This window comes from Paramormyrops kingsleyae, chromosome 6, assembly GCF_048594095.1.
Source record: "Paramormyrops kingsleyae isolate MSU_618 chromosome 6, PKINGS_0.4, whole genome shotgun sequence".
NCBI lineage: Eukaryota > Metazoa > Chordata > Actinopteri > Osteoglossiformes > Mormyridae > Paramormyrops > Paramormyrops kingsleyae.
Window position 1 is genome coordinate 4454718 of NC_132802.1, and position 22074 is coordinate 4476791.

The following is a 22074-nucleotide window of genomic DNA, read 5'->3' on the forward strand; positions in this document are numbered from 1 at the left end:
CACACACGCACATGCACACATGTTTATAATTATATCTTTGTGGGGACTCTCCATTCACTTCTATGGGGAAAAACTCTAATCCAAACATGACAACCTAAGTATCCAAACATCACATGCAGACCTATGAGCAATTTGGCCTCTTTAACTCCAATCAGCCTCAGTGTGTTTATGGACTGTGAAGAGGGGGGGGGGGGGGGTGCTGGAGTAACCAGAGGAAACCCACACGATGACACAGATAGAACATGCAAAATCCACATTCGTGGAACCAGTACTACAAAGCAGGGTTACTGGCTTATCGGGATAACTTGTCAGATTTAAGGTACCACAGTTTAAATGGACTTCATATTCATTTACTTACATTTTACCCAGACTACCTTAAATCCAACAAGTTACCCCAATAACCCAGTAAATCCACTTCGTAGTACAGGCCACTGGAGAGAGATTTGAGCCCAGGTCCTCAAGGTATGAGGTAACAAAGCTTCCCACTGAACCACCTTGCCAGCTTAGTTTGCTTGGTTAATAAATCATTATGCTACTTAGTGCATCCTACATTTTACAAATAATCTGCTTAAATGGGCGGGTTGATAAATCGACGGAAAGGTATGCCCGCAGGTGTTTATGTAATAAGCTGGACAGCAAGCTGCCTCATCTGCTGTCTCATCGATCCATGAATCGCCTGCATCACTGCATGGCTTCACAACGGGCAGCTGCAGGTGTTTAGGTTTTATTCTTTACTGCCACCTAGAGGTCCAGCAGGAAGAATGTCGCTGCTTTGCGTTTAACAGAAGGTGGACGGACACATGAATTTTATGAATAACCTGGAAAACCCTGGTTTGTCAGTTACACTTTAGTAGCACTGGTTATTCTGCTCAGTTGCTCTACTGGTCATGCACTGGTGTCGGACCAGTTTGTGGCTCTGCAGGTTAGGTGCCTGTGATTGGAAGGTGACAGGTTCTTATGTGGTCAGTAGAGTGATGTCACAAGGGAAATAGCTAGAAACTCTGGTCATCCTTGGGCTCTCTGCCAGCGCAGAACTTGCCAACTAGAGCAATTGTACCCCAAATATGATTTTCTTGCATTCTGGGCCCTTATAAGGTGCTGGGCCATCTGACTCTGCCAGGCTATCCATGCCCCTCCTATACCCCTGGGTGTCACTGCTGGTCCCTTGGGCAAAGCCCCTAAACCCACTTGCTCTCTGGACTGGCTGACCCTCATCCGCAGTTGAACATCACTCTGGACAAAGGCTTTGCAAAATACAAGCACTGATTCCACGGATTCATGTGTGCTTTTAACATAGATACAGTTATGACTGAAATTCCTTTTAAAAAGGGTCGCTTGTGCACAGCCTGAGAGCATGATGGGAACGCAGCCACTGGGATGTTTCAGCGGGACATGAAGTTGGAGGATGGGGCCGAACAAGCTGCTGGGACCTGGACCCCCCCGCCCCCACCCCCTAGTCCCCATATAGATCGCTGGCCTTTTCCCTGCTGGTATTTTTCAATGGAGCACACTGATGCTTTAGATACTTAATTAGTTGTGAAATATCCACTTGGCCCCGTGGCCACAACCCCCCCCAGCTTGGCTCCAGAAATGCTTCACATGGTGGGTTGCGTCACCTCTGCTCTCAAGGTCAGGTTTTTTGGGGGCAGCAGCAGGAAGGCTGACAGTGATTCTCTGTGCGCCGTCATCAGGCTCGGGTCTTGCCGCTGCTGCAGTCTGCTGGTTCCTCGCAGGCGTATCTCTCCGCTATTTTTCCAGTATAGAAACTCAAGAGGCGACAGCAACTCTGCCCAATTTTTACGTTCTGATTTTCTTAATGTAAAACTCATGAAGAAGCCTTTCGAAGACGCTGAATACGTACTTAAACTTCGCATAGTTCAACCGAGGTATGACTGAGCTCGAGGGTGGAATTTGGCGGGGGGGGTGGAATTTGGGGGTCAGAGGGGTGAACAGCCCCATGCCCCACACTCTAGAGGGCCGCCTGCTGATCTACACTTTATTTCTGTTAAAAACACATAGATCAAGTGTCCACTTCAAACCATTTATATAATGATTTTGGTTAAAATATTCTAATCTATAATTAAATATCTTAAATTTGACTGATTAATCCGCTGGCGTGATACTCCCTCCCCCGATAACACTCCCCCAGGTTTTACTGCTGGCACCCAGCACTTTGGACCATATTACTGATACTCCATTGATTTCCCCTCCCCTTCGCTTCTCTTTCAGCTCCAGAAGAACCTCAAATGCCAGCCTAGGGCTCACAGAGAAGTTAGTCCACCCCTGGGTCAGCTTCTTATTTTCCATTTAATTAATTATACGCGTCTGTTTCTAATCCCTTCTTCATACTTTGGGACCTCAAAAAATGTAGTCAGAGTAGCTGTATTCTGGGAATTTTTCTGTAGAACCTATACGCTTGACACTGCAGCACAAGGCAAATGTGAGATTTTGAACTTGGCCATTAGCAGACTGGAGCAGGGTGTACTGGTCACCTGCGATGGAATGGGAACAAGAGAAGGGGTATCCATGGCGATTGGTCTGCAGTGTTCCACTCCAGTTTAGTCAGTGATGTTTCTGAATCTCACTGCTCTATGGACCCTTGCCTCTGGGGGAAGCATATGGTAGCCAGAATTACAGTCCTCATTCCAGCTGCCGCATGCCGTCTGTAAACGTTCAATATCAGAACATATTAGCACATACTTTGCAGTGCATATATCATTTGATAATGAGGTGTGATGCATATAAATTGATTACAACAAAAACAGTGCTTAATGGTGGGTATCTTGATAAACATGACAATGCTAGTACACGTTAGCATCGCTCCCCTAGAAATGTCTGCTTACATCAGCAGCGGTTTGCAGATAAATGTTGGCATGAAGGTCTCCTGTAGCTTGACTGCTCAAACTAGCTTGGAGATATATCCAAAATACTCTCTAGGAACAGATGGTAGAATAACACATTATTTCTACAATAATGTTATTTTTACGTTTATTTTTTAGAGGAAGGGTCCATTGTTTGGGTTGTATGATATCGATTTTTAATTTGACTTACAGCACAGAATGTATCTACGTGCAATTTTTTTCTCTGCCTTTTTCACGTCACATCACACGCGGCATCTGCTGTTCACACTTTCTGTATTTTGGTCTCAGCTCAGACTTTATTTATAAAACCTCTCGTTAGGGCTGCCACTGCCAAGGGAAGGTCTTGCGGTTCCTGTCTCTGAAAAGCAGCATGAGTAACCGGTCGCACATTTACGGGAGTCTCCGTGGGTGGTGCTCTCACCTTCTCCATGTTCCCAGGGTTGAGCATTCAAATCTCTTTGCGCAATTTTTGTGTTCACATCATTCTCTTCAGCCCTCCAAAGTCAGACTGGACAGCTCCTTCTGATAGACTGAAGAGCTCCGCATGCTATACCCTGTTGTGCCTGGGATGCGATCTGTCACTACGCCTCTGTCTGCGTGTGACCTCATCATGGATTAATACACTGTGGGTCGGCTAATGAATCCTTTTCATGGGTAGAACTTTTTTTGATTGTTCACTTCCCTTGACATTGTATTCTTTTCATATCACCCATAATTAGATTTTCATTCTTGTCAAATGAAAAAAGCAACCATCAAATGTGGATTACACTGCCAGAATGTTCTGCTAATAAATCTCTACTTCAGACTCCAGAATGCAAACAATCAGAGCTGGTGCTGCTCCATCTGTCAATGTTCTATTTTCAATAACAATTATAACAACAACAATGATAATAAGTAACATCTGAAAAACCTGGACTTTGTGTGAACCTCCACTTTTTAAGAATTTTCTTAAACTATCTAAGGAATCTATTGCTAATGTCCAGAATTTTGTTTACCACATAAATCTGTGGCCATTAGTAATAATATAAATCATATATCACATGAAGCCTACAGAATGTTCTTTTGTGACAGAATAATAGAAAAATAATAATATAACATACCGTGAGATGGTATGTTGTTCATGTTGCTGTCAAAAATGACTGTTCAGTAGATGAGGAATCGGCAATGCGCTGTACTGGGAGCCTGATTCTGCTGCACCCATAATACCACAAATGCCAGTCAATAGCTGGAGGTTTTATGCAGTCAGCCCCACATTTCCTGAAACTAATTCTTGTTGGTGTGTTAAGTTTGGGCAAAAAAAATAGTTTTACCTTGCAGCCTATGACCCACAAATCACGATAGATTACAATCTACTGAATTTCTGGTGCCGTATGTGACCTACAATGTGTGCTCTACTTGCATAGGTATGCAGGAGGGTCTTCAGTCCCCATGCACAAAGGTTGCCATGGGAACAACCCCTGGACCCACTGCTGCGTTGTGGACCTCCGCTATCTTGGGGCTACATTATCACGGATTCCTTCATGTCAGCTCCATATTTTTCTGCTTTTCTCTGTTTCCGTGCTCCCAGCTCCCTCTTACACAAGCCCGCTCTCGCCCTCCCTTCACTTGCTGTTTCTTTTTCTGTACCTTGATTCACTGTTTTTTCCCTACTTTTAACCATTTTTCTCGCTTGCTTAGATGTTACTTGTTTCTTTATTAAACTCCTGCTATATTTATTTATTAACCTTTTTTGGCATACAAGTAAAATACAATAAAAAGGAATGAGAAAGAGAATATATTTGCGTATAATTTAGTGCTACGTAATAAGCATGCGAAAACAAGTCTTTAAATTTAAAAAGAAGATTCAAAAGTTTAAGAAGTTTGCTCTGTTTGAAGAAGCATGGGAGGCACTAAAGCTGAAAAAGGGGCGTGGTTTGTGATTCCCAGCCTATTGGACAGGCTCATGCCTCATGTCACACAGTGGCAGTAACCTCAGCTGCCACGTGACACATGCACATGGGCGCCGTTCCTTTCACCTCTATGCCGATATGCAGGACCCAAGTTATGAACCCGACTCAGGTTCTGACAGCCGTCTCAGAGCCTTAGAATCCAAGGTGGTTCTTCTGTTTCAAGAATGAAGTAGCTGAGATCCAAACCTTGGTTTGCCATCCAAAAAAATGGGGAGCCCTGCCATCCATCCATCCATCCATCCCCCCCCCCCCATTTACTGTAACTGCTCCTACTATTCATGGTTACAGGGGGTCTGGAACCTATGGCAGAGACTACAGGTACAGGTACTCACGACGTTGGCCAACCACAGAAAGACTCATCATTTGCTGTAAGATGTTTTCATTTACTTTTGTGTGCACATTTGCTACAAGATAACATAACATTCACATTCAAAATCACTCAGAAAAATCCCACAGAAAACGAATTTAATTGAAGTTTTCATGTTCTCCCCATGTCATCGTAGGGTTTCCTCTGGGTGCTCTGGTTTCCCCCCACAGTCCAAAGACCTGCTGAGGCTAATTGGAGTTACTAAATTGCCCATAGGTTTGCATGTGTGAGTGAATGGTGTCTGAGCTATTAGTTAAGTTCTCCCCAAACGAGCTTGATGGGCCAAATGGCCTCCGCTCGTTTGTAAATTTCTCATGTTCTTATGTGAGTGTGCCCTGTGATGGGCTGCCCCCCCATCCAGGGTTGTTCCTCGCCTCGTGCCCGTAGCTTCTGGGATAGGTTCTGGCCCCCACGACCCAGAAGGATAAGCCGTTTGGAAAATGGATGGATGGATAATAATAATAATAATAATGTGCTTGAAAAATATTCAACCCCCTTGAAAATCATCACGATTGTCTGGAGTATTAAATACATATACACAATTTTTCTCAGATGACATTTATTTTTTTAACATATATATTATTTATTGGCGATGTCAATAAAAAGATTGGGTAAAAATTAACATTTGACAGACATTTCCCCATTTTCCCCTTTAACACTGTATGAAGAACAAACAACCCCCCCCCCCCCCCGATAACATAGGGTTCACTCACATGGGACAAAAAAAAAAAACTTGTAAAAGATTACACAAAAAAATAACTCAAAGGGAGCCGTATGCATCTACTGCCAAACATATAAACAAAGATATAAAATTGGACCCAAAATGGAGGAGAATTTATCCCTAGACCCCTTAAGTGAGTATTTCATCTTTTCTAATTTTTGTAATTATATAATTGAGACAGATCGGTTAACCATAAGGACAATCTGAGAGGGTTTGTTCATTTCCAGTGGAGTAATATTCTTCTACGTGCTAAATGTAATAATGTCAGACAACATTTATTTTGAGATCTCTTTTGCTCCATTATATTTCCAAATGCCAAAATAGATCAGTTGTGTACTAACATTAAGAATATAAACATAAAAGCGTGATACCTGCTGTTCGCATAAGTATTCAGACTCCGTGCTTTGGAAGCTCCACGTTTACACAAATGACAAATTAATCACAAACGGCACAAGGATGACAGTTATTAGACCATAATTCAACATAATTAGGTACTACTTAGTCTTCATGTTTCTCTCTGGATATAAAAAATGCCCTTTTGAAGGGTCATTGTCCTTGTTGGACAGACACTGCAAAAATGACGACAAAGCAGCATTCTGCTGATGTGAGAGACAAAGTCACTGAAATGCACAAGGCAGGAAACATATCGAAGCGTTTGAACGTCCCAGTAAACACTGTTGGATCCATCATAAGGAAGCAGAAGGTTCATCACAGCACCCAGGCTGTTACCAGAACAGGCCGTCCCTCCAAACCAAGCATCACTGCAGTCTGCAGTGCTCTTTGGCTGAAACTGCAGTGAAGGCACATGGGTCTACAATTTCAAGAGCTCTCCATAAAACCGGCCTCTACGGGAGGGTGGCAAGAATCCATCTCTAAAGGAAGTCCACATAAAAGCATGTAAGCCATTTGCTACAAAATTCAAGTTCAAGTTTATATTTATGGCACATTTACAGACAACCACTTGCTGTCCCAAAGTGCTTTACGTATAATTAATACACCACAACATATTAAAGATAAATTACTATAACTAAATTATAAAGTAAATATTAATAAATATCAATCACAAATGGGATTAAAAGCCAACTCAAATAAATGAGTCTTAAGCAAAGTCTTAAATCTTTCCAGGGTCTGAGCAGCTCTGATATGAAAAGGCAGAACGTTCCGTAATTTAGGACCAACGGCTGAAAAAGCTCTGTCACCTCTGGCTATTAGTCTGGTAGCTGGGACATCCAGAAGCAGTAAGCAAAGCATACGATGTGGGAGAAAGATTTATGGTCAGATGAGACCAAAATAGAACTTTTTTTGCCAGACTTCAAAGAGGTATGAGTGGTGTAAGTCTAGTCTAACACTGCCTGTGCCTGAAGAAATACCCACCATGCATTGAGTGAGATACGGTGAAGTCAGCATCACGCTGTGGAGATGCTCTTCATGTGCTGGGACTGGGAATCTGGTCAAATCTTGCTGAAGGGACAGTGGATGGGCACAAATACTGCACAATATTTCAGGAGAACTTCCAGTCTGCTATGAACCTACGGCTCAGGAGAAGATTCATCTTTCCGCATGACAGTGACCCTAAGCATAAGGCCGAAGCGACACTGGAATGGCTGAAAAACAGAAAGGTGAGTGTTCTGGCGTAGCTGAGTCAATGCCCCGATCTTAAGCCTACTGAGAATCCACAAATTCAGAGTTAATTTTTCTTCAGTCTGACAGCACAGCAGTTCACCTGAACTGTATATAAGTCTTTGCGGGTCATTAGTCCTCAAACGCTATGCCTCTGTAAATCTGCCTCATACGCAGAGAGCTAACAGGTGCCTGTTCTGGATAAGGAGAGGTCTCACCTGGTCCATTTTCATCAGAAAACCTTTGTGGTTACCTTTGGAACTGCATTACAGACACTCACTGTTGTGTTAAAGCTCCTGTTTTGGCTAATTTCTTAAATTTTTCCCATTTACAGAACGTATTTCTTTAGCAGTTGTTTTTATTTCAGCACCATGGACATTTATTTTGGCTTGGTGGCTTTCATTAAATAGTAACACTTATGTATGATGTTTTATTAAACAGCAGTGACGTATTTACACAGTGAGTTGGAGCCTCTTTACATAGACAGCTTCCTGCTATATAGACCCTAACCATGACCACTGCTTTATTTTATTTGTCTTCACGGGCATCTTTGTACGTAAAGCCGATTTTTAACACATGAAGTCCATGAAGGAAGCATATTAAGCAACGGCGAGTTTGCAGATTTTTCACTAAAGGGAAACAAAGTTTCCAGGCTTAACGTGTGTGGGATTTAAACTGCCGTCAGGTTTAAGCGGTGGCCATGGGGTCCCTCGCAGTGTAAACACAGGACATCTCCAGTGTCACCAGTCAAATTTCTTATCCAGTTTTACCGCGACTTCTTTGAGCTGAGGACCCAAAGCTGTAAAGTCTGTCAGGCTGGTCATAATGTAAAGTCAACAGCATCACTGCCCAAGATCTAGGGCTTATGGATTAAGGATCTCTGCAGATTATGATATCTTGACTTTAATCAGGCACATTTTAGAAATGAAGGACAGATTCATAGCTATGCCAGTTTGGACTAAAGTAAAGATTTATGGAAATCATACAGGTGGTACTGTATATAGCGTTACTAATATTAATACACTGATTGTATTAGTGACAACATTATAGGCTAATAAATGGAATGTATCTATGGTGATCAATGCTTTTGTAGTATTTTCATTTGTTTTAGTATGGTAAGTATATTCATTCTGGTCTTTATTTAAAAGTCTTCGTTACATTTATTTATATTGTACATTCTGACATTTTATGGTTAGGATACGTTGATTGGGTAGGAACACTGGATGGCGCTGTTGCTGCACACTTCTCGTTTTTGGGATTGCCCCCAGTTTGTGCTTGTGTGGAGTTTGCAAGTTCTTTCTGCAGTGTGCAGTTTTCCCCATTTATTCCGCAGCCGTGGGATCCAGCCTGTGGTCTTGCTGCTTTGGGCGGATGGATACATTGGTTGTCCTCTAGGTGGCACCATTACTATTGTTCATTCACATGAGCAGCGTTCTACGTTGGATGATTTGCAAAGCGACTGAAGAAAACAGAACTTTCCTATGTTATACAAAGCTATACGGACGAGAGAGCATACGGAGAGAGCATCCCCTGATTGCAGAACAAACCATATGATGTCTTGGCAGACAAGGCTGTTAGCATGTTGCAATACTTTGAGGTGATCAAACAGGCTTGGGATTTGGGGCAACCACTCTGCCTGTGGTCCAAAGTAAAGAAGAAGAAACAAAGGATGGGAGACCATGCTATTATAAATCATAATAGTAATAAGCCGCATTAAAATTTGGAAAGTCCTGCAAGCATGTCTCAGCATCCTGGCACACCACAGGAAAGTGGTGGATCATAAAGCCTGAGAACACGTGGCACAGGTCTCAGCCCTGACACAGGCGGCGGCGGCGGGAGGGGGGGGACACAGTCCAGTCCAGCTAGGAAGGCAGGAGCTGAACATAGAAAATCATCATTCCAATAGGCAATGTTTCACAGACAATTCCAGGAGGCAAGGTAACGTCAACCTCCCTAGAGCAGGAATGGAGTAGAGAGTGTCAGGGAACACTGAAGGGCTGATACAAGTCCCAGAGGAGACTAGCAGCATGTTGGGTCCCGAGGTGGTAGCAGTTTTTCGAAAACAAGACTGTAAATGACTGTCCCACGGGAGCGGGTCTAGCAAGCCTCGCACTCGCAGAATTCTACAAAAGTGCTTAATCTACCCACTGGACCTGGAAGACACCAGCAGTACAGCACCTTAAGGATGTGGAAGTAGAAGGCAAAGCACTCGGGACAGCAGAAAAGCAGGTATTGAAGGAAGTTTAGAAAGCCACGCCTCGCTATTGTTGCCATAACAGTTATTAAAATCGTTAATGCGAATATCTTTAATACAATGTTGGAGCATATTAAAGAAGAGACCCTTCTACCAAGTTCCGCCATTAAAACTGCAATGCCGAGCTGATTAACAGGTCACGGCAGTTTAAACGTGGATCACGCCGGCAACTAAGTTACATCTGGACAAAAACGAGTTAAAACGGTTGCGACAGTTACTGTGGCAGCCAGTGGTACGCCGAGGTAATCTAACACCGTGGGGCGTCCTCACTCGCCTGTTCAATTATCTTCAAAAATACTCTTTATATACATTGTAAATAAACAGTGCGATCTAAATAGTGATCAAATTTCTTCAAGCTATCTTTTCGTAAGTTTCTTTAAGTAATATTTCTTATTTTGAATAGGCCTATAATTCCTCTACACAACACCTCACGTTTACAACCTCCACACAGGAACTTTTATAGTGAAGCGAAGATAGATTACTTTAACTGATTATTTAATGTTCTGCTCGTTAAAGTTAAAGTGTTTTTAGAGTTTTCAAATTTGTTGAAAAAAAATCTTTGTTAATTAAACAAGGTAGCCTATAATTTTAGGGGTTTGTTCTTATTGCCGTTGAACACCGCTGACTGTATATAAATCAGGGTAAAATACAAACTATAATGGACAGTTCTTCACAACATGACGGCACATAAACTTGTAAAGATTATGTAATTTCATGCTGTACAAAATGTTCTATAAACATATGCTTAACATTCAATATCATTTTGACCACATATAATTTCATCATGCTTCAAATTATCGGTAATTAACATTAAACAGACTGGACCGTGTATTTGCAAACACATAATATAAAATTCAAAATTACAAGCAGTGCATTATTTCATTATATTCACTTAGGACTAAGGCGGCTTTCCAGATCAGAATCACAACGCGGCAGACCACAGTGTAATCGCCTGCAGTTTAATAAACCAGTCTGCCGGGTCTGCGGAACAAGCTGGAATAGTACGGAAAATACCTCATTATCTCAAACGCTTGTAACGTGCAGGCTGAAGCTCTGCTAATATCCTGTAGACGGAGTGCTGGCGGTGGCATTTGTGTCAATGGCCTCTGTCTGTTTTGGCAGGAATACGTCAAATGGCAGATCCGAATAGTATGAATACTCCAAGAGCCTGTATGGAATTTGTAGCACCCTAAAATGGTTCCTTTAAAAGCTTGGTAATGGAACTTGAGAATTGTGATAACTTGTTATTACACACACACACACACACACACACACACAAACACACTTATTTTGGTTATTATGTATTATTTGCAAAATGTGCCAAGGAGTATAATTTAAAAAGTAACTTATTTAGCTAATTTCAATTGTTAATGTTAGCTGGGCTGATGTAAGAGTTTGTATAAAGTAATTACTAATATATTTACATGCATGTAACATACATGACAGATATATGACACTTTTATGTGGTTAACCCTGGACTATGAGTTGCCGTGTTCAAACATCAGAAATAGGTACACGATGTAGGCCTCATAATTCCTAATGTATTGTAGCCTATATGAATAAAATGTACTGATCATAACTGTGTAACGTACGATAGACAGCCGATAAAATATCAGTCAGTGATTCTGTAAGTTCACTCATTCATCGTTTCTCTTTCAAGCATTAATTCATTTCCATCGTACAATGTGCACAAAATGTAAAATACAAAAGACGGTAATGTAGACGGGTCAAAATTGCTTTACTTTCATAAATATTCGGCATTAACGAGTTATACGATTTAATCAGCTTGATTAAAATGGGGGAAATTGTCAGTTTGAATCAGGTGGGCACAGCCTAGAAATTTTTCGGAACAAAGAAGAAAAACGTGCGGATAATGACCGAACGGACTGCGGCGCGTTTCTTACTGGCCGCGTGTCACGTAAAAGTTAATTTGGGGAAGCGTGCGCGCGCGGCGAGGTGCTGCCCGCGAGACGTCGCCCCCCGTGTCTGCGCGCTTGGTCTCGCCCAAACCCGGCTGGGCTTTTCTCTCTCGCTCCGGAGGCTCGGGGTCCGTTTTGCTGGTAGTCAAGGTTCAGGCGCTGTCAATGGCTCGCAGGACGTATTCCATTTGAATGCCTGGGCTTCTCATTTTATTGCATCAAAAACGCGCAATTATGGATATCATATCTTTTTTATGGATACTACCTACTGTATGGGCTGTTGAAGGTAAGGCATACGTGTTCATTTTTTTTTCCGAGAACAAGTGCCGATCGTGGCTTGTAAGATGAAACGTTTCAGCGACAATTTGGGACAAGGTGTAGGGAGATCGCTCTGCTTGCGGGCGAGCTGCCAGGGCACAAATCCCTTGAACCACGTTGCCTGGATCATTTTAAAAACCACTTGTCTCTATCATCAATATATGGGTAATTAAAATGTGCTGTGCGCCTAACTAGATAAAATATATAACAAAGGTAGTTCGTTAGACTGGTAAATAAAAAAAAAAACCCGACGTATTGTGATAATTTACATATGTGAGAAAGATAACGTAACGGGTATCGCTGAACTTGTGCGAATCGCAACAGGCTACTATATTAAATTAGATGATAAAACGTGATTCGGTTCAATTTTCTATGAAAAGTTAGTTTAAGCAGCCGCAATAAACTGCGGTATGTGCTATTTGATTCATTTTTCAGATTTTAAAACGTGCATTTGCGCGTTTTAGAGGTTGTAGATAATGTTAACGATGTCGGTCTATTATGAATACTTAAGAAATGTTTTATGATCGTTTTTCTTATCGGGCTGGGTGATGCCTAATAATTATCTTGTCTGATTATCATAAAATGAATCAGTTTGTGTAAAAGCAGAGCTGTATGTGCAGTCGGGTATCTGCACACTGGACTTTTGCAGCGTGTTTACTGAGAAGCCAGTCGGATGCAGGCGCATTGTTTGTAAGCGAAGATGCCGGGGGTGTTTGATGCTCCCCGTGTGCTTTGCAAGCGCTTTTTATTGCAATTGCAGATTGTTTAGGAGCAACCTTGGCTGCAGTAACGCCGTGTTTCGACACCTCCCCCCCCCCCCGTGATCGTAAGACAGGCCCCTAGATTGAAGTCCTATTTACTCTGCAGCTTAAGAGCACGCAGCGGACCGTGAAACGGGACCATTACATGTACTGCTGCCTAATCAGCCTGCCTCTTGTCTATCTATCTATCCATCTATCTATATGTCTATCTATCTGCCTATCTATCTGTCTAGTGATGGCTGCGTAAATATGTTTATCGGTGAAAAAGATGCACTTTATGTTAAACTTTATCAGCTTATCTGATGTGATAATTTGGGCGCTGACAATAGATGCGTTACATTTTATACAAAGTCATATGTAATTACAAATAATGCCATCGCCAGTGGTTCAAAATATTGCCACAAATTTTAACATTGACTGTTACATATAACATTGAGGAAAATACTGACTTATTTGCATTCCTTATGCTCTTGCAATTGTGATTATTAACTGAGTATAAAATAAGCCCTAACACTTCAGTTTTGTAATTTGCCAAACATTTCTCTATAGTGTGGAAAATATATGGGCTTAATGTATATATGCACTTATATGTAATCAAATACATTTTTCTCATTACTGTTACCTAAGTCAAAAGAGAAATTACGCTTAAGTACGTTTGATCAATTAAGCCCAGTGTGGAGTCGTTCAACTTTATTTTCCCTTATAAAAATGTTTTAAACGGCCACATGGCTACCAAAATTAAATAAGCACTGCTTATGTCTGATAGTGTTTTCTTTGAGGCACCCAAACCTTTTTCGTATAAGCCCCCACCGAACAGTCTCTGTGTTTTTTTTCGCACTTGTGCAAAGTTTTGTGTCCGCCTATGTACCGCCGTCCGCTTTAATCTCTGGGTTTTAAGTGTCTTAATAAAGTGCCTCGCTGTCTCCCTCACAGGCAGGTGCTCGGTAGCTCCCCCACCTATGGAAATCAAACGTTGTCTAACCAGCCGTGTATCTCGCCGAATACCGTAGATACGCAACTCGGGATTGGCTGGAAGAGCGCTTCTTTCAGCGGATAATCACATTTAAGATCATTTCGCTTTGGATGCAGTGAGTGTGAAAATGGCATCCAGTCCCTTCTGGCTTCAGCCTCTTTCTTAGTTTCTCAGATCGGCGCTTTGCAGCGTCGCCGCTCGGGGATGAACGTAGGAAAGACGCGAACTGCTGCGCATCGGCGTGGTTTGCGGGCACATCGAGGCCATTCCAGCATTAATTATTCAACATTTTACTTTGTAGCGACACATACAAGAACCGTCAGATTTATTTAAAGGATTTTCACAGAGGTTTAATTCCCAGATACGTCGGTAAAGCAGATTCAATGAAGTTTACATGACTATTTAATTAACTACATATGAACCCTCTTGTGACTTAAAAGAATTGTGCACCAGTAGCATAAAAAAGGTCACCATGCACTTAAGGATAACACAATCATGGGTAAACATAATAAATTGTGTAGTACAAGAGAATATTGCTTATTTTAAATTTGTAAGCAGACAGACTGTATAGTGTGTCACAAATGAATTAGTTTAAGATCATTTTAACTTCTTGTGGTTTAATTTAACATGATTCTGTGCCCGCATGGATAGTGAAAAATGACACCTTTAGCTCTCGAAAGTGAGAGGGCACAGCTGAATTTCACAGCTTCTTAGTGTGTTTTTTTCAGTGGCTGTAACCAGGGTTGCAGTCCTAAAAATAAAAATCGGGGGGGAAATGACATTGTCATCATCAGAACCTCAGTTTCATTCGTCCAGAGCGACGTCGTGTCTGGTTGGGTTTGTGGTGGTTTGGAGGAACAGTGCGTATGGGAGTATAGGTAAGACACGGAGAGCAGATACTGCACAGAGAGATAAAGCACCGCGTGGCCCGTTCCCAGAGCCCTCCCTGGTGTGCGGGGCAGCCATCAGCGCTAACCCAAAGGGGCTTTGCTTTGGCACCATGACGGTGGCCTAGTCACACTTTTGGGTGGGATACAGGCCATGTCTGGGGGTGGAAAAATGACGGACGCCGGCTTTACTCTCAGTACCTCGAGTCCCTTCATTTTGGCACCTTTTTGTAGCTACTGGCAGACGCTTAAGGAAGTTTGTGGTGACAGGAGTCATATATGTGTCTTGGAAAGAGGTCACTGCCACTATAACGATAATAATGGTCCGACAAGAGTAACGGAGAGCGGCAGAGCGAAGGCGACGGCAAAAACGAGAGCAGCACAGCCGACCCTGGCACTGCCGCAAACTGGAACGAAGCCTCTGACCTTAACGAAGCATGTCCGTCAGCTTGGTCCTCACAAATGTGCAGATTTTGCAAACATCACGTTTTAAAGTCTTTTTAGAGAAGTATACATTTTCACTCTTAATCCACATTATTTATCAAAAATAATGATGCTGCTTTTTATTTCATTTTTTATTTTATTTTTTCCTCTGAATTACTTTGAAACAGTAATTTAAGAATAAATAGTTAATATGAAGATGATGGAGGAAATGAGGTAATGAGTAACAGACTGAGGTCTGTAAATTATGAATAATAAAAAAAACGCTGAAAACCCATTTCATTTATTATTTGGAAACTGACTTTTGCGTGGTTTCAGAGGAGTACGGTGAAGAACAATGGATTTTACTGCACAATTACCGTAACATCAGTCAATGGAATAATTCTATATTCTTGCGCCACAATAAAATGGAATCTTAGTGTATATGTGCATGAAGACCTCAATTCATAGCGCAGACATATGTAAGGTATTTAATCATGGAAGTGCCTGTAATGTTTTGTAATTTTGTTACGATGCCAGGTTACTGCCATTTTAATGGTATTGGCTGTTTTACCGATATATATTTGAGTTTCGCTTTTGTCGTCTGTCGGTTTTGGCAGACGGTGCTGGTGGTCTTCATGCCAGTGAATAAGTTGAATTCTTGTTTAAGAAGAGCTGGGCTGTCTGTCACTAGAGCCGAAAAAAAAATGGTTTGCTCATTGTTCGTATAAAATGCTTTTAGATTTGTTAATATTTTGTGGTATAAATCATTTTTTTAGATTGATGAATGACTGCAAAGTTTAATGTGATGCGTCATGGACACGGAATAATGGAAATTACAGGGGTGTAACTGAGGCTTTGTTTTTTAAAGTGAGACAATTAAGCAAACCTGTAATTAACGTCAGCTAAAAGATTGTAATTCCTGTATTAGTATGGAGTTTTAGCACTTATTCTGGTTTATTCGTACGTTTTTTGCATTAATTTGACCAATTTGTTTGAATACATTTTAATATATATGTAGTTTCCTTAAAATTATATATTTTAATATAAATAAGTAATAGCTAATAACTGGTGAAAATATGTCCTTTTGAGACTATATATTACACAAAATAAACGGTGTTAAATTGTCCGCTATGCTGTGCTTCTGTGAATCGCTCTGTACGGGTCTGCGCCTGCTGTTTTACTGCTTAGGTGGGAAATGTGTTTGACTGACATGTTTATCTTCAAAGGCAGCGCAGGTGAACACACCTACCATGCACTTTTTCAGAGGTTCACAGCAAAAAGATTAAGAAACGGGCCAGAGGAGTGGTGAACACGAGGCCTCGGAAATCTAACTCTTTCTCGAGTTTCTTTGCTGGACGGAGGAGCAGCTGCAGGCCCTCTGGCTCCCGGCCGCCGCCTGCTTCAGCCCGGGGCCCGAACCCGCTCCTGTGGGCAGTGCCACGCGGGTCGCCAGCCTGTGCCAGCGGCAGCGTGGTCAGTGTCGGGTTTCAGTGACTTCTGCCTCTCGCCTTCGGGTGGGAGCTTTGAGGGTAGACGGGGAGGCAGGCCTTTGTGGACGTACAGCCCCGGGAGGCTGAGCCCCCGGAGCCAGAGTGCCGTGACCGCGCCCCCCCCCCCCCCCAGCATCTCGGTCTTTGCTGGTTCATGCCTGTGATACGCCATACAGCAGAGACTCAGTCCCTAAAGAAACGCGGGTCTTTCCTGCATGTTCCCGCATCCCTTGGGCAGGTACCCCTTTGCCCTTTTCTCCTGGGCTCCGTCTGCCTGCGGAGTTTATGTTTCCTTCCCACATTTGCCTGGGTTTTCTAGGATTCATAAAAGTCAGAGAATGTGCAGGTCAGGTGGAACGGCGACGCTCTAAATTTCATTAAATGCGTGATCTTCTGTATTAGCAAGTGTCTTGCGATAGACTGGGGTCCCATTCAATGTACCTCATGCCCAGGGGCATCGCTAGGCAAAATATAATTTTGGGGTGGGGTGGGGTGGGGTAGGTGGCAAATTTCATTGGGCCTCCGATGTCCGATTTTGGGGCCCCTATACAGTGTTGGGCCTTTGGTACCTGGTGCCTTTGGATCTAGGCCACCTAATACATGATTAATGGTTGTAAAAATTGATAGATACACGGACCTGGAATTTTCCCTAAATATTTAGGGGCTCTTCACACTATATAGAAGTAAGAGGATTGGCAGTAATTCACCCCCAACTGGTAGGCTTCTGGATGCCATGCAGAGAGCATTTATTCAAGATGGCTTCAGAAGCTGTACTGCTTGTCATTTAAGGCCCAACAGTATGACATTATGCTGTACGTGGGCCATGTTGCGTACGATTCACAAAAGCGTTGGCCTATTTCAGTGCCGAAGTTTGGTACAAGAATGGATTTTGCTGTTACATCGACAAAATATTAAACATGGAATTAAGCTAAATGAATTGTGTGGAGTTTTTGTCAGCGTGGCTGTCTATTAAATACAAATGACTGTATTCACAGTTATTATTACAGATGATGTTTTTTCCTGTGTATAATTCACAGATGTCACTTTTTCCTGCAAATTATCATCACATTTTGTATCTGCATTGGCGGCGTGGTTAATTATTTCTGTATAATGTCGCATGAAGGTTCTGGAAGGACAAGCCTTCGGAGGTTAATGGGGAAGATGGGGATCTTTTTGATGACTGAGAATGAGCAAAACAGGCCATGGGATTGGATATTTTACAGTTTCCTTCAGAAGATAAGTCAAACTCACAAGCTCAGTTACGACCAGGAACCCAAGGCCCACCTGTCAGTTTTTGGCGAAACCAAATATGTGTGCTAACATCCATCATTCTTTCCTTTGCGTACCCAGCAGAATTGTAGATGCCGGTGGGACAGAATCTCTTTCATACCGGTTGGATTATGTAAGAGCTCAGTGCGATCGCGTGTTAGCTGGACGTGACTGTGCCGTCCGGAGAGACCCCACCTCACGTCAGCCGGGGAGCTCTGAGCTTCTGCTGCAGATGGGCCTGTAATCCTCGTATGTGGAAACCTGAGTTGAATGTTTATTTTTTTTGGGAGTTTAACCAGATGATTAGAGTAACTTGACTGGTTTGTACGCCTTGTCAATTCACACGGGGCCGTAGGAATGATAGTCGCAGTTCGGGGAGGCAACTCGGGGTCCTGAGAAAATGTCACAAAGTGCTTCTAGGGGCACCTTAGTGTCCGGAATCCGCCCTCCGAGACTGTTGGCTACCGTGAAGGGAGCCCATTACACCTTCATTTGCATCACAAGATGAGCCTGTCACCTGAGCCTCGGCCGAGCGCCATCTCGCTGGCAGGTCTGGCATCACGTGACCTCTGAGGAATCCCTCTGTCCCGTCTTTCTCTCTTCTCCCCCTCAGCGCCATCTCCCCATGCCCGCCCCACCCCAGAGCACCATTCAGTTTATTTAAGGCAGGTCTGACGCGATTGGATTCGGTTTCTAGTCAGGAGCAGAGGAAGACAAGTTCATTTGATCTAGTTTTCAGTGCATGTTTGTGCTGTGGCGTAATATTAAATGTCTGGGGGGAGGGGGCGGGGGTGGCAGGGGGCATTTGAGGCCATGTGAGCAAGTCACCCTCCTGTCTCCTTACAGCAGGATAAATATGCCGGAGACAGGAGTGGGTGTTACCTGGAATACAGAGGGCTGCTACCCGACCTGCTCCTGCCTAAATTTTGCTCAGGATCTGGGGGCCTCGGAATACTGTCCCTTGTTTTCAGATGTCCTGTTACGTTACTTAGCTGCCAATTATAAATGCAGTTGGAGCACCTGAGGTCCCGCCACGCTGCTCCCAGCGGGAAGGCAGATCTGGTCCCCAAGTCATTTGATGTCCCTTTGGCATTGTCCAGGTCAGGGTCATTTACCCAAGGCAGCAGCACGGGGACAATGGACCCTTTGATATGAATAAAGGAGCAACTTAGGCACCACTGGCATTTGCAGTGCATGGACTATATATCCTATTTATATTTGTACTGTGTTGAAATATATGTTTATGCTGCATTACGCCTATAGCCTCTGGGATAGGCTCCGGACCCGTCCCCCCCAAGTGGTTGCAGAAAATGAGTAAATGAATGAATGAATGAATGAATGAATGAAATGACCGTATATGGTAATGCATTTCGTATTCATGTCCCTGTGGACAGCTGATGGGAGGGTCACATGATCACATTTGTGACAGTCGCAGGCCTCCGTTATGATGACCCTCAGCCTTCTCCAGGAAGATCGCTTTACTGACCTCAGTAAGGGCTGATCTTTTTAACCTGGGCACTCTGATGTCACGCCTCAGCATCGTGGTGTGAATGTTCCACCTTAGCTTGGTGAGGCAGGTGTCAGACCTTATAGCTTAGCATGGTGATAGCTATTAGAGCCCGGCATGGTGTAGCTGCTGCAACGGCAGTCTGAGAAAGCGCTGGGGGGTCCCGAGCCCCCGAGTGTCTTTGACCGTTGTTCTGCTGAACCAGAGCGATTAATTTTCATGAGAGCTGCCACTTAATCAGTATGAAGTATCGAATTACCCAAATATAAGCAGGAAGACCTTCATTTGCCGCACTGATTGCACTTAGCAGACAAAAAGAAAGCAATAAAAGCGAAACATTTAAATTTATATACTGAGACAGTTACTTACAGCCCAAGTCCATGCAGATAAGTAGAGCAGTAAGTGCAGCGGACAGAAGGTCAGGAGCACAAGCACACATTTGGCGGATACGGTAAATATTTATATGCCAAAGCAGATCTTGTATGTTTCACATCCCAAACCAGGGGTCACACAAACTGCTTTTTTTCATGGTCGATTGCAGGCTGTGGTCTAATTACTCGTGACTGTCTTGAGCCCAAAGGGGATTAATTACACCCCTAAGTAACAGGGTTCCTGAGAGAACCTAGTGGCGGCCGGCGGCCGGCGACCCGCAGCAGACTTCATGTGGGATTTTCTGTAGGGATTTACATGCTTTAAGCGGTTACTTATCCTTTTGTCCTGTGTCTACAATCATCCTCGGCTGATCTTGCTGGGAAAAAAGCAGAGATCATCATGCTGGAGTAGAAGGTTCCCCAGTTAGGGCTCTGATAATGACGTGTCCCTCACAGTGGGGCTGCCCATTGCTTAAGGCTCACAGGGAGCCCTCAGACTGGCAATTGTTTTTACCTGTTTGCCAACACAGAGGTTCCCTGTGTAACTGGTGTGCCCGTTAGCTAGCATGCTGATTAGCTGGAGTGCCTGTTAGCTAGCATGCTGTTTAACTAGCATTCCATGTTTAGCCTGGTGCTCGTTAGCTAGCATGCTGTTTAGCTAGCATTGCCTATTTAGCTGTGAGCCTGTTAGGTAGCATGCTGTTTAGCTAATGCACTTGTTAGATAGCATGCTGTTTAGCCAGTGTGCCCATTGGCTAGCATGTTATTTTAGTTTGCCCATTAGCTATTGCGCTGTTTAGCATGTGTGCTCATTAGCTGTTGTGCAATTTAGCCAGTTTGCCCATTAGCTGTTGTGCAATTTAGCCAGTTTGCCCATTAGCTGTTGTGCAATTTAGCCAGTTTGCCCATTAGCTATTGTGCAATTTAGCCAGTTTGCCCATTAGCTATTGTGCAATTTAGCCAGTTTGCCCACTAGCTATTGTGCAATTTAGCCAGTTTGCCCACTAGCTATTGTGCAATTTAGCCAGTTTGCCCATTAGCTATTGTGCAATTTAGCCAGTTTGCCCACTAGCTATTGTGCAATTTAGCCAGTTTGCCCACTAGCTATTGTGCAATTTAGCCAGTTTGCCCACTAGCTATTGTGCAATTTAGCCAGTTTGCCCACTAGCTATTGTGCAATTTAGCCAGTTTGCCCATTAGCTATTGTGCAATTTAGCCAGTTTGCCCATTAGCTATTGTGCAATTTAGCCAGTTTGCCCATTAGCTATTGTGCAATTTAGCCAGTTTGCCCATTAGCTGTTGTGCAATTTAGCCAGCCTGCCCGTTAGTTGGCATGCCTGTTGGATAGCCAGCATTCCTGCTTGAAACACACGTGCAGGTTAGAGAATATTAAAAACATAACAAACAGTAGGGGGAAATAATAATATTTTAAAATAAGCACCAAATAATGGAACTTTATTTATACAGTCAGCAGCATTGTGCCCTGCTGTAATATCCAAATAAATCAACAGCATTGCTTTTAATTTAACTTCTGTCAGCCTCAAAATTCCAGGTATAATACTGAATACTCCCCAGTGGTAAATCCCTCTTCTCATTCTGTTCATATTTTTTATTTAACAGTTGTTAAATTTTGTATTTTTTTCCCGAGTGAAGGCAGGAAGCCAGCAGTGCTGTGTGGGAGCTTAACATTTCTGTAAATCTGTGTCCAGTGGCCATGCTGCTTTTAATTTTACACACACACACAGACGCGCACACACACAGACGCACACACAGACACAGACGCACAGACACACACAGACGCACAGACACACACAGACGCACAGACACACACACAGACTCACACACACAGACGCACAGACAGACACAGACGCACAGACAGACACAGACGCACACACACACACACACACACACACAGACGCACACACACACAGACATATCTTTGTGGGGACTGTCCCTATAGGCAAAACCCTAAACCCCAAAATGACAACCTTAACTCATACCCAGCCCAAACAGATTTTTCAGATTTTTATAAAACTGAATTTCTCCTTGTGTGGACTGGAAAAACGGTCCCCACAAGGTCAAAATAACTGTTTTTTTCACATTGTGGGGACGTGTGTGTGTATATGTGTGTGTATGCATATATATACATATATATGTCTTTGAGTCATTAAGGCCTCTTTAAAAGATGCCCAGAGGACATTCTGGTGACAGATGGATTCGTGTGCAAATGATGGCTGGATCAGTTCAGTATTTATTTCTCGTTTCCATACATTTTGCTTATACGCCTGCTCTTGCACATTTTTACATACCTTATTTATTCATAGAGTAAAACTGTACTCCTTCTGGGACGACTAAATGAAAGACCTTTAAACAGCTGTCAGCAG

General features: G+C 43.1%; 1 protein-coding gene across 4 annotated transcripts in view; it reads left to right on the forward strand.

The window, feature by feature from the left end:
- Positions 1-11734: 11734 nt before the first annotated feature.
- ephb2a (eph receptor B2a) overlaps positions 11735-22074 on the forward strand; it is a 94703-nt gene continuing 84363 nt past the window's right edge. For all 4 annotated transcript variants that reach the window (XM_023841410.2, XM_023841414.2, XM_023841411.2 and 1 more), the window contains exon 1: positions 11735-11977. In XM_023841410.2, the coding sequence (XP_023697178.2) occupies positions 11884-11977 (94 nt within the window). In that variant the 5' untranslated portion in view covers positions 11735-11883. The remainder of the gene's footprint in view (positions 11978-22074) is intronic.